Raw genomic sequence first — 16398 nt, forward strand, 5'->3', positions numbered from 1 at the left:
TTCTTGAACAAGGGGACAACATTTGCTATCCTCCAGTCCTCCGGCACTACTCCTGTCGACAATGACGACTTAAAGATCAACAACAACGGCTCTGCAATCTCCTCCCTGGCTTCCCAGAGAATCCTAGGATAAATCCCATCTGGCCCAGGGGACTTATCTATTTTCACTCTTTCCAAAATTGCTAACACCTCCTCCTTGTGAATCTCAATCCCATCTAGCCTAGTAGGCTGTATCTCAGTAATCTCCTCGGCAACATTTTCTTTCTCTACTGTAAATACTGACGAAAAATATTCATTTAACACTTCCCCTATCTCCTCTGATTCCGCACACAACTTCCCACTACTATCCTTGATTGGCCCTGTTCTAACTCTTATCATTCGTTTATTCCTGATATACCTATAGAAAGCCTTAGGGTTTTCTTTGATCCTATCCGCCAATGACTTCTCGTGTCCTCTCCTTGCTCTTCTTAGCCCTCCCTTTAGATCCTTCCTGGCTAGCTTGTAACTCTCAAGCGCCCTAACTGAGCCTTCACGTCTCATCCTAACATAAGCCTTCTTCTTCCTCTTGACAAGCTCTTCAACTTCTTTAGTAAACCACGGCTCCCTCGCTCGACAACTTCCTCCCTGCCTGACAGGTACATACTTATCAAGGACACGCATTAGCTGCTCCTTGAATAAGCTCCACATTTCGTTTGTGCCCATCCCCTGCAGTTTCCTTCCCCATCCTACACATCCTAAATCTTGCCTAATCGCGTCATAATTTCCTTTCCCCCAGCTATAATTCTTGCCCTGCGGTATATACCTGTCCCTGCCCATCGCTAAGGTAAACCTAACCGAATTGTGATCACTATCGCCAAAGTGCTCACCTACATCTAAATCGAACACCTGGCCGGGTTCATTACCCAGTACCAAATCCAATGTGGCATCGCCCCTGGTTGGCCTGTCCACATACTGTGTCAGAAAACCCTCCTGCACACACTGGACAAAAACAGACCCATCTAAAGTACTCGAACTATAGTATTTCCAGTCAATATTTGGAAAGTTAAAGTCCCCCATAACCACTACCCTGTTACTCTCGCTCCTGTCGAGAATCATCTTCGCTATCCTTTCCTCTACATCTCTGGAACTATTCGGAGGTCTATAGAAAACTCCCAACAGGGTGACCGCTCCTCTCCTGTTTCTAACCTCGGCCCATACTACCTCAGTAGACGAGTCCTCAAACGTCCTTTCTGCCGCTGTAATACTTTCCTTGATTAACAATGCCACACCCCCCCCTCTTTTACCATCTTCTCTGTTCTTACTGAAACATCTAAATCCCGGAACCTGCAACATCCATTCCTGTCCCTGCTCTACCCATGTCTCCGAAATGGCCACAACATCAGGATCCCAGGTACCAACCCATGCTGCAAGCTCACCCACCTTATTCCGGATGCTCCTGGCGTTGAAGTAGACACACTTTAAACCAAGTTCTTGCTTGCCAGTGCCCTCTTGCGTCCCTGTAACCTTATCCCCTACCTCACTACTCTCAACAGCCTGTACACTGGAACTACAATTTAGGTTCCCATTCCCCTGCTGATTTAGTTTAAACCCCCCCGAAGAGCACTAACAAATCTCCCCCCCAGGATATTGGTACCCCTCTGGTTCAGGTGAAGACCATCCTGTTTGTAGAGGTCCCACCTACCCCAGAAAGAGCCCCAATTATCCAGGAAACCAAAACCCTCCCTCCTACACCATCCCTGCAGCCACGTGTTCAACTCCTCTCTCTCCCTATTCCTCTCTTCGCTAGCACGTGGCACAGGCAACAACCCAGAGATAACAACTCTGGTTGTTCTCGCTCTAAGCTTCCACCCTAGCTCCCTGAATTTCTGCCTTAAATCCCCATCTCTCTTCCTACCTATGTCGTTGGTGCCTATGTGGACCACGACTTGGGGGTGCTCCCCCTCCCCCTTAAGGATCCCAAAAACACGATCGGAGACATCACGTACCCTGGCACCTGGGAGGCAACACACCAACCGTGAGTCTAAGGATACGGGGTAAACCTTTCAGGACTGAGATGAGGAGAAATTTCTTCACCTTGAGAGTGGTGAGCCTGTGGAATTCACTACCACAGAAAGCAGTTGAGGCCAAAACATTGTATGCTTTCAAGAAGGAGTTAGATATAGCTCTTGGGTCTAAAGGGATCAAAGGGTATGGGGAGAAAGGAGGAACAGGTTACTGAGTTGGATGATCAGCCATGATCATAATGAATGGCGGAGCAGGCTCGAAGGGCCGAATGGCCTACTCCTGCTCCTATTTTCTATGTTTCTATGGAATCTAATCGAGGGGTTCGGGGGGGTTTATATATAGAATAACAGATATCCAGGAGTGAGTTACAGACTGGAATCTAATCGAGGGGTTCGGGGGGTTTATATATAGAATAACAGATACCCGGGAGTGAGTTACAGACTGGAATCTAATCGAGGGGTTCGGGGGGCTAATATATAGAATAACAGATACCCGGGAGTGAGTTACAGACTGGAATCTAATCGAGGGGTTCAGGTGGTTTATATATAGAATAACAGATACCCGGGAGTGAGTTACAGACTGGAATCTAATCGAGGGGTTCGGGGGGTTTATATATAGAATAACAGATACCCGGGAGTGAGTTACAGACTGGAATCCAATCGAGGGGTTCGGGGGGTTTATATATAGAATAACAGATATCGGGGAGTGAGTTACAGACTGGAATCTAATCGAGGGGTTCGGCGGGTTTATATATAGAATAACAGATACCCGGGAGTGAGTTACAGACTGGAATCTAATCGAGGGGTTCGGGGGGGGGTTTATATAGAGAATAACAGATACCCGGGAGTGAGTTACAGACTGGAATCTAATCGAGGGGTTCGGGGGGGGGTTTATATATAGAATAACAGATACCCGGGAGTGAGTTACAGACTGGAATCTAATCGAGGGGTTCGGGTGGTTTATGTATAGAATAACAGATACCCGGGAGTGAGTTACAGACTGGAATCTAATCGAGGGGTTCGGGTGGTTTATATATAGAATAACAGATACCCGGGAGTGAGTTACAGACTGGAATCCAATCGAGGGGTTCGGGGGGTTTATATATAGAATAACAGATACCCGGGAGTGAGTTACAGACTGGAATCTAATCGAGGGGTTCGGGGGGTTTATATATAGAATAACAGATACCTGGGAGTGAGTTACAGACTGGAATCTAATCGAGGGGTTCGGGTGGTTTATATATAGAATAACAGATACCCGGGAGTGAGTTACAGACTGGAATCTAATCGAGGGGTTCAGGTGGTTTATATATAGAATAACAGATACCCGGGAGTGAGTTACAGACTGGAATCTAATCGAGGGGTTCGGGGGGTTTATATATAGAATAACAGATACCCGGGAGTGAGTTACAGACTGGAATCTAATCGAGGGGTTCGGGGGGTTTATATATAGAATAACAGATACCCGGGAGTGAGTTACAGACTGGAATCTAATCGAGGGGTTCGGGGTGGTTTATATATAGAATAACAGATACCCGGGAGTGAGTTACAGACTGGAATCTGATCGAGGGGTTCGGGGGGTTTATATATAGAATAACAGATACCCGGGAGTGAGTTACAGACTGGAATCTAATCGAGGGGTTCGGGGGGTTTATATATAGAATAACAGATACCCGGGAGTGAGTTACAGACTGGAATCTAATCGAGGGGTTCGGGGGGTTTATATATAGAATAACAGATACCCGGGAGTGAGTTACAGACTGGAATCTAATCGAGGGGTTCGGGGGGTTTATATATAGAATAACAGATACCCGGGAGTGAGTTACAGACTGGAATCTAATCGAGGGGTTCGGGGTGGTTTATATATAGAATAACAGATACCCGGGAGTGAGTTACAGACTGGAATCTAATCGAGGGGTTCGGGGGGTTTATATATAGAATAACAGATACCCGGGAGTGAGTTACAGACTGGAATCTAATCGAGGGGTTTGGGGGTTTATATATAGAATAACAGATACCCGGGAGTGAGTTACAGACTGGAATCTAATCGAGGGGTTCGGGGGGTTTATATATAGAATAACAGATACCCGGGAGTGAGTTACAGACTGGAATCTAATCGAGGGGTTCGGGGGGTTTATATATAGAATAACAGATACCCGGGAGTGAGTTACAGACTGGAATCTAATCGAGGGGTTCGGGGGGTTTATATATAGAATAACAGATACCCGGGAGTGAGTTACAGACTGGAATCCAATCGAGGGGTTCGGGGGGTTTATATATAGAATAACAGATACCCGGGAGTGAGTTACAGACTGGAATCTAATCGAGGGGTTCGGGGGGTTTATATATAGAATAACAGATACCCGGGAGTGAGTTACAGACTGGAATCTGATCGAGGGGTTGATATATATTTTGAACGACAGATTTCCCATCTCAGATTCTTTGCCCTCTGTGTCCGAGAGTCTGTATGTTTCCTGCAAAGAAAACTTACCAGGATAGACCTGAAAGGGTGAAAGGCTGCCTGTCTGATAGAGAGAGAGGGGGAGAGAGAGAGAGAGAGAGCTGATCTGGAGCTGAGGTGCTCCAGAATTCTGTGCTGGAAGAGGAGTCACAGCAGAATAGTAATAAACTGCCCTGCTCCTGTGACAGATCCTGACCTCTGACAGATTGCTCTGAGAGAGAATGTGGGAGTGTGAGGAGGAGGTAAGTGGGGGATGCCGGTGTGGGGGTCTGTGGGGATTGAGGCATGCAAGGAGCGACACCTGGTAACTGCAGCTGATCTCTGGAGCAATTAGGAACATGGTACATTGGTAATCCTGAGCTGCTTGTGTTCACACACCCGCGTTAACCCATGTGGTCTTCCTGAGGTGAGAATTCACCTGGGTTCAGTGCATTAACGCATCCACTGTCCCGATTCTGTATTTATTTGCTGCCTCAAGCTTTCCGTGAAAGTGGTTTCATGTAACATGATTCAGTTATTCTCTCCCCCAGCTGCTTCCTGTCTGGACAGTAATTCATAATGCTCCAGCGCAGAAAAGGGCCATTCGGCCCAGCCAGACTGTACCATTCTTCCCCCCCCCCCATCCCCCCCACCACTCCCCGTACCCTTCAATGTCCCACCCACAGAGACTGGAACTGTGTACAGTATTTGAAGTGTGATACGGAGACTGGAACTGTGCACAGTATTCTGAGTGTGATATGGAGACTGGAACTGTGTACAGTATTTGAAGTGTGATATGGAGACTGGAACTGTGTACAGTATTTGAAGTGTGATATGGAGACTGGAACTGTGTACAGTATTTGAAGTGTGATAGGGAGACTGGAACTGTGTACAGTATTTGAAGTGTGATATGGAGACTGGAACTGTGCACAGTATTTGAAGTGTGATATGGAGACTGGAACTGTGTACAGTATTTGAAGTGTGATATGGAGACTGGAACTGTGTACAGTATTAGAAGTGTGATATGGAGACTGGAACTGTGCACAGTATTAGAAGTGTGATATGGAGACTGGAACTGTGTACAGTATTTGAAGTGTGATATGGAGACTGGAACTGTGTACAGTATTAGAAGTGTGATATGGAGACTGGAACTGTGTACAGTATTAGAAGTGTGATATGGAGACTGGAACTGTGTACAGTATTTGAAGTGTGATATGGAGACTGGAACTGTGTACAGTATTTGAAGTGTGATACGGAGACTGGAACTGTGCACAGTATAGAGAGTGTGATACGGAGACTGGAACTGTGTACAGTATTTGAAGTGTGATATGGAGACTGGAACTGTGTACAGTATTTGAAGTGTGATATAGAGACTGGAACTGTGTACAGTATTTGAAGTGTGATACGGAGACTGGAACTGTGTACAGTATTTGAAGTGTGATATGGAGACTGGAACTGTGTACAGTATTTGAAGTGTGATATGGAGACTGGAACTGTGTACAGTATTTGAAGTGTGATACGGAGACTGGAACTGTGTACAGTATTTGAAGTGTGATATGGAGACTGGAACTGTGTACAGTATTAGAAGTGTGATATGGAGACTGGAACTGTGTACAGTATTTGAAGTGTGATATGGAAACTGGAACTGTGTACAGTATTTGAAGTGTGATATGGAGACTGGAACTGTGTACAGTATTAGAAGTGTGATATGGAGACTGGAACTGTGTACAGTATTAGAAGTGTGATATGGAGACTGGAACTGTGTACAGTATTTGAAGTGTGATACGGAGACTGGAACTGTGTACAGTATTTGAAGTGTGATACGGAGACTGGAACTCTGCACAGTATTTGAAGTGTGATACGGAGACTGGAACTGTGTACAGTATTTGAAGTGTGATAGGGAGACTGGAACTGTGTACAGTATTTGAAGTGTGATATGGAGACTGGAACTGTGTACAGTATTTGAAGTGTGATATGGAGACTGGAACTGTGTACAGTATTTGAAGTGTGATACGGAGACTGGAACTGTGTACAGTATTTGAAGTGTGATATGGAGACTGGAACTGTGTACAGTATTTGAAGTGTGATACGGAGACTGGAACTGTGTACAGTATTTGAAGTGTGATACGGAGACTGGAACTGTGTACAGTATTTGAAGTGTGATACGGAGACTGGAACTGTGTACAGTATTTGAAGTGTGATATGGAGACTGGAACTGTGTACAGTATTTGAAGTGTGATACGGAGACTGGAACTGTGCACAGTATTTGAAGTGTGATACGGAGACTGGAACTGTGTACAGTATTTGAAGTGTGATACGGGGACTGGAACTGTGTACAGTATTTGAAGTGTGATATGGAGACTGGAACTGTGTACAGTATTTGAAGTGTGATACGGAGACTGGAACTGTGTACAGTATTTGAAGTGTGATACGGAGACTGGAACTCTGCACAGTATTTGAAGTGTGATATGGAGACTGGAACTGTGTACAGTATTTGAAGTGTGATACGGGGACTGGAGCTGTGTACAGTATTTGAAGTGTGATACGGAGACTGGAACTGTGCACAGTATTTGAAGTGTGATATGGAGACTGGAACTCTGCACAGTATTTGAAGTGTGATATGGAGACTGGAACTGTGTACAGTATTTGAAGTGTGATATGGAGACTGGAACTGTGCACAGTATTTGAAGTGTGATACGGAGACTGGAACTGTGCACAGTATTTGAAGTGTGATATGGAGACTGGAACTCTGCACAGTATTTGAAGTGTGATATGGAGACTGGAACTGTGCACAGTATTTGAAGTGTGATATGGAGACTGGAACTGTGTACAGTATTTGAAGTGTGATATGGAGACTGGAACTGTGTACAGTATTTGAAGTGTGATATGGAGACTGGAACTCTGCACAGTATTTGAAGTGTGATAGGGAGACTGGAACTGTGTACAGTATTTGAAGTGTGATATGGAGACTGGAACTGTGCACAGTATTTGAAGTGTGATATGGAGACTGGAACTGTGTACAGTATTTGAAGTGTGATATGGAGACTGGAACTCTGCACAGTATTTGAAGTGTGATATGGAGACTGGAACTGTGCACAGTATTTGAAGTGTGATATGGAGACTGGAACTGTGTACAGTATTTGAAGTGTGATATGGAGACTGGAACTGTGTACAGTATTTGAAGTGTGATATGGAGACTGGAACTCTGCACAGTATTTGAAGTGTGATATGGAGACTGGAACTGTGCACAGTATTTGAAGTGTGATATGGAGACTGGAACTGTGTACAGTATTTGAAGTGTGATATGGAGACTGGAACTGTGTACAGTATTTGAAGTGTGATATGGAGACTGGAACTCTGCACAGTATTTGAAGTGTGATATGGAGACTGGAACTGTGCACAGTATTTGAAGTGTGATATGGAGACTGGAACTGTGTACAGTATTTGAAGTGTGATATGGAGACTGGAACTGTGTACAGTATTTGAAGTGTGATATGGAGACTGGAACTCTGCACAGTATTTGAAGTGTGATAGGGAGACTGGAACTGTGTACAGTATTTGAAGTGTGATATGGAGACTGGAACTGTGCACAGTATTTGAAGTGTGATATGGAGACTGGAACTGTGTACAGTATTTGAAGTGTGATATGGAGACTGGAACTCTGCACAGTATTTGAAGTGTGATATGGAGACTGGAACTGTGCACAGTATTTGAAGTGTGATATGGAGACTGGAACTGTGTACAGTATTTGAAGTGTGATATGGAGACTGGAACTGTGTACAGTATTTGAAGTGTGATATGGAGACTGGAACTCTGCACAGTATTTGAAGTGTGATAGGGAGACTGGAACTGTGTACAGTATTTGAAGTGTGATATGGAGACTGGAACTGTGCACAGTATTTGAAGTGTGATATGGAGACTGGAACTGTGTACAGTATTTGAAGTGTGATATGGAGACTGGAACTGTGTACAGTATTTGAAGTGTGATATGGGGACTGGAACTGTGTACAGTATTTGAAGTGTGATACGGGGACTGGAAGTGTGTACAGTATTTGAAGTGTGATAGGGAGACTGGAACTGTGTACAGTATTTGAAGTGTGATATGGAGACTGGCGGACTCAGGCCTAAGTTTAACATCTCATGCAAAAAACGGCACCTCCAATAATGCAGCTCTTTGCAGTCGCAGCACCAGCGAGTATCCGGCCTGGGTGATTGGCTTTAAGTCTTTAGAATGGGGCTTGAGCCCCCAACCTTCTGAATCTAGGATAGAGTGAGGTCCAACTGAGTCACGGATAACATCTTACATGTCTGAGGGGGTTCATGGGAGGTAGAACATGGTGGATACTTGTGCAATGAGGGTGTGATGTGGGTATAGCGCAAGTATTAGTGAGTTACAGCTACGTTGCATGCCAGCTTTTAAAAAAATTCTCGGGGATGCTGTCCATCGCAAGTTGTCCCTTGAGAAGGTGGTGGTGAGCTGCCTTCTTGAACTGCTGCAGTCCGTTTGAGGTAGGTATACCCACAGTGCTGTTAGGGAGGGAGTTCCAGGATTTAGACCCAGTGACAGTGAAGGAACGGCGATATAGTTCCAAGTCAGGACGGTGTGTGACTTGGAGGGGAACTTGCAGGTGGTGGTGTTCCCATGCATCTGCTGCCCTTGTCCTTCTGGTTGGTAGAGGTCGTGGGTTTGGAAGGTGCTGTCGAGGGAGCCTTGGTGAGTTGCTGCAGTGCATCTTGTAGATGGTACACACTGCTGCCACTGTGCGTCGGTGGTGGAGGGAGTGAATGTTTGTGGATGGGGTGTTGATCAAGCGAGCTGCTTTGTCCTGGATGGTGTCGAGCTCCTTGAGTGTTGTTGGAGCTGCACCCATCCAGGCACGTGGAGAGTATTCCATCACACTCCTGACTTGTGCCTTGTCGATGGTGGACAGACTTTGGGGAGTCAGGAGGTGAGTTACTCGCCTCAGGATTCCTAGCCTCTGACCTGCTCTTGTAGCCACAGCATTTATGTGACTGGTCCAGTTCAGTTCCTGGTTAATGGTAACCCCCAGGATGTTGATAGTGGGGGATTCAGCGATGGTAATGCTATTGAACGTCAGGAGGAGATGGTTAGATGCTCTCTTGTTGGAGATGGTCATTGCCTGGAAAATGTGTTGTATGAATGTTACTTCCATTTTGATGTTCCCATGGAACTGGCTCATCTTTGTGCATGTGGCCACAATCCACCAGACCAGTGACCTCTCTCAATTTATTTTCTTCCCCCATCCTTGCTCCCCGATCTTCTTCTTTCAGGTTTTCCCGACGAGCCAGTGACCGAAGGAAATGCTCTAGGTGCTGATCGTCGCCTGTCCCCTTTTCCCGCACTCCCACCCCGTCCTCCCTGCCGCCAGGATGCCCACGGACCGAGAAGGCCACGCGCCAAAGAGGAGGGCCACCCCAGCCGGCTGGTGACCCCAGCCATAAGAGACAGACACCACAGGCAGACATCTTGCCCGCTCTCACAGTCCCGGCCATGGGAAGGCTGAAGCCCTGAAGAGGTGGTGGTGGTGGACCGGACCAAGCAATCGTGCCCCCTCGATAACCCAAGGACCCTCCCTTCTTAACTCCAACCTCACCCTCTTCCACCACCTGCTTCAGCCGGGACCCTCCCCTGCCCACTGACGTCGCACCACCCTGCCCGTGTCAACACCATGGTGGACCTGACCAACAGTGCGGTGGACTTCTACCCAAAGAACCAGTGCTCTGAACTCAACCATGCCGGGGGATTTGGCTGCACGCTGCAGGAGCTGTGCTCCCTCATGGAGCTCCGTGGAGCTGAGGGCCTGCAGAGGATCCAGGAGTCCTATGGGGACGTTAACGGCCTTTGCTGGAGGCTCAAGACCTCGCCAACGGACGGTGAGGCTCCTATCCCTGCCCGTGGCCAAATCCCGCGCGCGTATATGAGTGTTAACTACTCCCAGATACCTGGAGCAATTGTAAAGTTGAGGAGGAGGAGGAACTGCTTGAGGTTTACAGGGTTGTGAGAAGGTGTGCACTAATTGATTGATCGAAGGGATCCTGGGAAAATTCTGTCCCCTGTAGTGAAAATAGTTCATGTCTCTCGGAGCCAGGATTGGGAGTCCATGGGGGCTTTTCATTTGGGTTTACGAGTTACCAGGGAAGGACGTTAGGGTTGAATGTGTTAACAGGGTGGGTGGGAGCGAGGGATATGAGGTGAAGATGGGTAAGTGGGAATTGAGGGATATGAGGAGAGGTGGGTATGTGGGATTGAGGAATATCCCTGAGTGCCACCATCTCCCTTTTTCCCTCAATTCCACCAACCCAAGTCTTTTCCTCACTGTGTGTTTTGCTAAATTGGTATCTGTGTCCGACTCCTCCCTGTACTTGAACCTCCATCCCCTCCACCCAGGGAAATGAAAAACATCCTTAAACAACCTTTTAAAACCAAGCTCGGTCCTGATGGTCTTTCAGCACCCAGTGGGTTAAATTCAGATGCTGTTTTCACATTCACTGCCGATCCCCTTCACTTGTCCTTGAGATGTGACACTCCCTCTCAGACCCTGTGCAAATTTCTCCGCCTTCCGTTTTCTTGTCACGCAGTGCAGCTTCAGTCAAATAGCGCTGGTCACCTCGAGGGAGTTGTTGGGCAGGGGTCAGAGACAATTAAAACTGGTCCCATCTCCTCCTCTCTTGCACCCCTCTGCCCCTCACTAACACACGGGAGACCCCAGTATGCAGCAGACTAAATAGATTGTACCATTTTAAAGACGTGTAACCTAGCAAGTGCTACTGTTAACATTAGAGGGACATTTCACACATTCACATCACTTTCTTCAGCCAACTGAGGTGCTAACCAATTAAAATTAGGTGCAGAATTGCTTATTCTGCAGTTGAAGGCCATTTGGCTCATTGTCTTCCAACTGGTCCTCAGCCAGAGCCTGACAAACCACATCCCACTGCCCCGCTCACTCCCCATAGCCCTGTATCAATCTCCAAACTAATCCCACTGCCCCACTCTCTCCCCATAGCCCTGTATCAATCCCCAAACTAATCCCACTGCCCCGCTCTCTCCCCTTCGCCCTGTATCAATCCCCAAACTAATCCCACTGCCCCTCTCTCTCCCCATAGCCCTGTATCAAACCTCAAACTAATCCCACTGCCCCACTCACTCCCCATAGCCCTGTATCAATCTCCAAACTAATCCCACTGCCCCGCTCACTCCCCATAGCCCTGTATCAATCTCCAAACTAATCCCACTGCCCCGCTCACTCCCCATAGCCCTGTATCAATCTCAAACTAATCCCACTGCCCCGCTCACTCCCCATAGCCCTGTATCAATCTCCAAACTAATCCCACTGCCCCGCTCACTCCCCATAGCCCTGTATCAATCTCCAAACTAATCCCACTGCCCCGCTCACTCCCCATAGCCCTGTATCAATCTCCAAACTAATCCCACTGCCCCGCTCACTCCCCATAGCCCTGTATCAATCTCCAAACTAATCCCACTGCCCCGTTCACTCCCCATAGCCCTGTATCAATCTCCAAACTAATCCCACTGCCCCGCTCTCTCCCCATAGCCCTGTATCAATCTCAAACTAATCCCACTGCCTCGCTCTCTCCCCATAGCCCTGTATCAATCTCCAAACTAATCCCACTGCCCCGCTCACTCCCCATAGCCCTGTATCAATCTCCAAACTAATCCCACTGCCCCGCTCTCTCCCCATAGCCCTGTATCAATCTCCAAACTAATCCCACTGCCCCGCTCTCTCCCCATAGCCCTGTATCAATCTCAAACTAATCCCACTGCCTCGCTCTCTCCCCATAGCCCTGTATCAATCTCAAACTAATCCCACTGCCTTGCTCTCTCCCCATAGCCCTGTATCAATCCCCAAACTAATCCCACTGCCCCTCTCTCTCCCCATAGCCCTGTATCAATCCCCAAACTAATCCCACTGCCCCACTCTCTCCCCGTAGCCCTGTATCAATCCCCAAACTAATCCCACTGCCCCGCTCTCTCCCCATAGCCCTGTATCAATCCCCAAACTAATCCCACTGCCCCGCTCTCTCCCCATAGCCCTGTATCAATCCCCAAACTAATCCCACTGTCCCACTCTCTCCCCATAGCCCTGTATCAATCCCCAAACTAATCCCACTGTCCCACTCTCTCCCCATAGCCCTGTATCAATCCCCAAACTAATCCCACTTCCCCACTCTCTCCCCGTAACCCTGTATCAATCTCAAACTAATCCCACTGCCCCGCTCTCTCCCCGTAGCCCTGTATCAATCTCCAAACTAATCCCACTGCCCCGCTGTCTCCCCATAGCCCTGTATCAATCCCCAAACTAATCCCACTTCCCCACTCTCTCCCCGTAACCCTGTATCAATCTCAAACTAATCCCACTTCCCCACTCTCTCCCCGTAACCCTGTATCAATCTCAAACTAATCCCACTGCCCCGCACTCTCCCCGTAGCCCTGTATCAATCTCAAACTAATCCCACTTCCCCACTCTCTCCCCGTAACCCTGTATCAATCCCCAAACTAATCCCACTGCCTCGCTCTCTCCCCGTAGCCCTGTATCAATCCCCAAACTAATCCCGCTCTCTCCCCATAGCCCTGTATCAATCTCAAACTATATGGGATACGGAGAGACTGGGTCGGTGGGGGTGAGGGATACGGAGAGACTGGGGTGAGTGGAGGTGAGGGATACGGAGAGACTGGGGTGAGTGGGAGTGAGGGATGTGGAGAGACTGGGTCGGTGGGGGTGAGGGACACGGAGAGACTGGGTCGGTGGAGGTGAGGGACGTGGAGAGACTGGGTCGGTGGAGGTGAGGGACGTGGAGAGACTGGGTCGGTGGAGGTGAGGGACGTGGAGAGACTGGGTCGGTGGGGGTGAGGGATACGGAGAGACTGAGGTGAGTGGGAGTGAGGGATATGGAGAGACCGGGTTGGTGGGGGTGAGGGACGTGGAGAGACTGGGTCGGTGGGGGTGAGGGATACGGATACGGAGAGACTCTGGTGAGTGGAGGTGAGTGACATTGAGAGACTGGGTGGGTGGGGGTGAGGGATACGGAGAGACTGGGTCGGTGGGGGTGAAGGATACGGAGAGACTGGGTGGGTGGGGGTGAAGGATATGGAGAGACTGGGTGGGTGGGGGTGAGGGATGCGGAGGGACTGGGTGGGTGGGGGTGAGGGACGCGGAGAGACTGGGTGGGTGGAGGTGAGTGATGCGGAGAGACTGGGTGGGTGGGGGTGAGGGACGCGGAGAGACTGGGTGGGTGGGGGTGAAGGATACGGAGAGACTGGGTGGGTGGGGGTGCGGGACGCGGAGAGACTCGGGTGGGTGGGGGTGAAGGATACAGAGACTGGGTGGGTGGGGGTGAAGGATACGGAGAGACTGGGTGGGTGGGGGTGAAGGATACGGAGAGACTGGGTGGGTGGGGGTGAGGGATACGGAGAGACTGGGTGGGTGGGGGTGCGGGACGCGGAGAGACTCGGGTGGGTGGGGGTGCGGGACGCGGAGAGACTGGGTGGGTGGGGGTGAGTGATGCGGAGAGACTGGGTGGGTGGGGGTGAGGGACGCGGAGGGACTGGGTGGGTGGGGGTGAGGGACGCGGAGAGACTGGGTGGGTGGGGGTGAAGGATACGGAGAGACTGGGTGGGTGGGGGTGAAGGATACGGAGAGACTGGGTGGGTGGGGGTGAGGGACGCGGAGGGACTGGGTGGGTGGGGGTGAGGGACGCGGAGAGACTGGGTGGGTGGGGGTGAAGGACACGGAGAGACTGGTTCGGTGGGGGTGAAGGATACGGAGAGACTGGTTCGGTGGGGGTGAAGGATACGGAGAGACTGGGTGGGTGGGGGTGAGTGATGCGGAGGGACTGGGTGGGTGGGGGTGAGGGATGCGGAGGGACTGGGTGGGTGGGGGTGAGGGATGCGGAGGGACTGGGTGGGTGGGGGTGAGGGACGCGGAGGGACTGGGTGGGTGGTGGTGAAGGACACGGAGAGACTGGGTGGGTGGGGGTGAAGGATACGGAGAGACTGGGTGGGTGGGGGTGAAGGATACGGAGACACTGGGTGGGTGGGGGTGAAGGATACGGAGAGACTGGGTGGGTGGGGGTGAAGGATACGGAGAGACTGGGTGGGTGGGGGTGAAGGATACGGAGAGACTGGGTGGGAGGGGGTGAAGGATACGGAGAGACTGGGTGGGCGGGGGTGAAGGATACGGAGAGACTGGTTCGGCGGGGGTGAAGGATACGGAGAGACTGGGTGGGCGGGGGTGAAGGATACGGAGAGACTGGGTGGGCGGGGGTGAAGGATACGGAGAGACTGGGTGGGCGGGGGTGAAGGATACGGAGAGACTGGGTGGGCGGGGGTGAAGAATACGGAGAGACTGGGTGGGCGGGGGTGAAGGATACGGAGAGACTGGTTCGGCGGGGGTGAGGGATACGGAGAGACTGGGTGGGTGGGGGTGAGGGATACGGAGAGACTGGTTCGGCGGGGGTTAGGGACGCGGAGAGACTGGGTCGGCGGGGGTGAAGGATACAGAGAGACTGGGTCGGCGGGGGTGAAGGATACAGAGAGACTGGGTGGGTGGGGGTGAAGGATACAGAGAGACTGGTTCGGTGGAGGTGAGGGATACAGAGAGACTGGGTGGGTGGGGGTGAAGGATACAGAGAGACTGGTTCGGTGGGGGTGAGGGACGCGGAGGGACTGGGTGGGTGGGGGTGAAGGACACGGAGAGACTGGTTCGGTGGGGGTGAGGGACGCGGAGGGACTGGGTGGGTGGGGGTGAAGGACACGGAGAGACTGGGTCGGTGGGGGTGAGGGATACAGAGAGACTGGTTCGGTGGGGGTGAAGGATACAGAGAGACTGGGTGGGTGGGGGTGAAGGATACAGAGAGACTGGGTGGGTGGGGGTGAAGGATACAGAGACTGGGTGGGCGGGGGTGAAGGATACAGAGAGACTGGGTGGGCGGGGGTGAAGGATACAGAGAGACTGGGTGGGCGGGGGTGAAGGATACAGAGAGACTGGGTGGGCGGGGGTGAAGGATACAGAGAGACTGGTTCGGCGGGTGTGAAGGATACAGAGAGACTGGGTGGGTGGGGGTGAAGGATACAGAGAGACTGGGTCGGTGGGGGTGAGGGATACAGAGAGACTGGTTCGGCGGGGGTGAAGGATACAGAGAGACTGGGTGGGTGGGGGTTAGGGATACAGAGAGACTGGTTCGGTGGGGGTGAGGGATACAGAGAGACTGGTTCGGTGGGGGTGAAGGATACAGAGAGACTGGTTCGGTGGGGGTGAAGGATACAGAGAGACTGGGTCGGTGTGGGGTGAAGGATACAGAGAGACTGGGTCGGTGGGGGTGAAGGATACAGAGAGACTGGGTCGGTGGGGGTGAAGGATACAGAGAGACTGGTTCGGCGGGGGTGAAGGATACAGAGAGACTGGGTGGGCGGGGGTTAGGGATACAGAGAGACTGGTTCGGTGGGGGTGAAGGATACAGAGAGACTGGTTCGGTGGGGGTGAAGGATACAGAGAGACTGGGTCGGTGGGGGTGAAGGATACAGAGAGACTGGGTCGGTGGGGGTGAGGGATACAGAGAGACTGGTTCGGTGGAGGTGAGGGATACAGAGAGACTGGTTCGGTGGGGGTGAAGGATACAGAGAGACTGGGTGGGTGGGGGTGAAGGATACAGAGAGACTGGGTGGGTGGGGGTGAAGGATACAGAGAGACTGGGTGGGTGGAGGTGAGTGATGCGGAGAGACTGGGTGGGTGGGGGTGAAGGATACAGAGAGACTGGGTGGGTGGGGGTGAAGGATACAGAGAGACTGGTTCGGCGGGGGTGAAGGATACAGAGAGACTGGGTGGGTGGGGGTGAAGGATACAGAGAGACTGGTTCGGCGGGGGTGAAGGATACAGAGAGACTGGGTGGGTGGGGGTGAAGGATACAGAGAGAC

The 16398-nt window shown here is 50.7% G+C and overlaps 1 protein-coding gene across 8 annotated transcripts in view; it reads left to right on the forward strand.

Annotated features, from left to right (window-relative positions):
- Positions 1-10132: 10132 nt before the first annotated feature.
- The window catches only part of LOC137358276 (plasma membrane calcium-transporting ATPase 3-like), a 110351-nt gene continuing 104085 nt past the window's right edge, over positions 10133-16398 (forward strand). For all 8 annotated transcript variants that reach the window (XM_068024187.1, XM_068024182.1, XM_068024183.1 and 5 more), the window contains exon 1: positions 10133-10337. In XM_068024187.1, coding sequence (XP_067880288.1) covers positions 10133-10337 — 205 coding nt within the window. The remainder of the gene's footprint in view (positions 10338-16398) is intronic.

The sequence above is a fragment of the Heterodontus francisci genome, chromosome 49 (assembly GCF_036365525.1).
Source record: "Heterodontus francisci isolate sHetFra1 chromosome 49, sHetFra1.hap1, whole genome shotgun sequence".
Taxonomy (NCBI): domain Eukaryota; kingdom Metazoa; phylum Chordata; class Chondrichthyes; order Heterodontiformes; family Heterodontidae; genus Heterodontus; species Heterodontus francisci.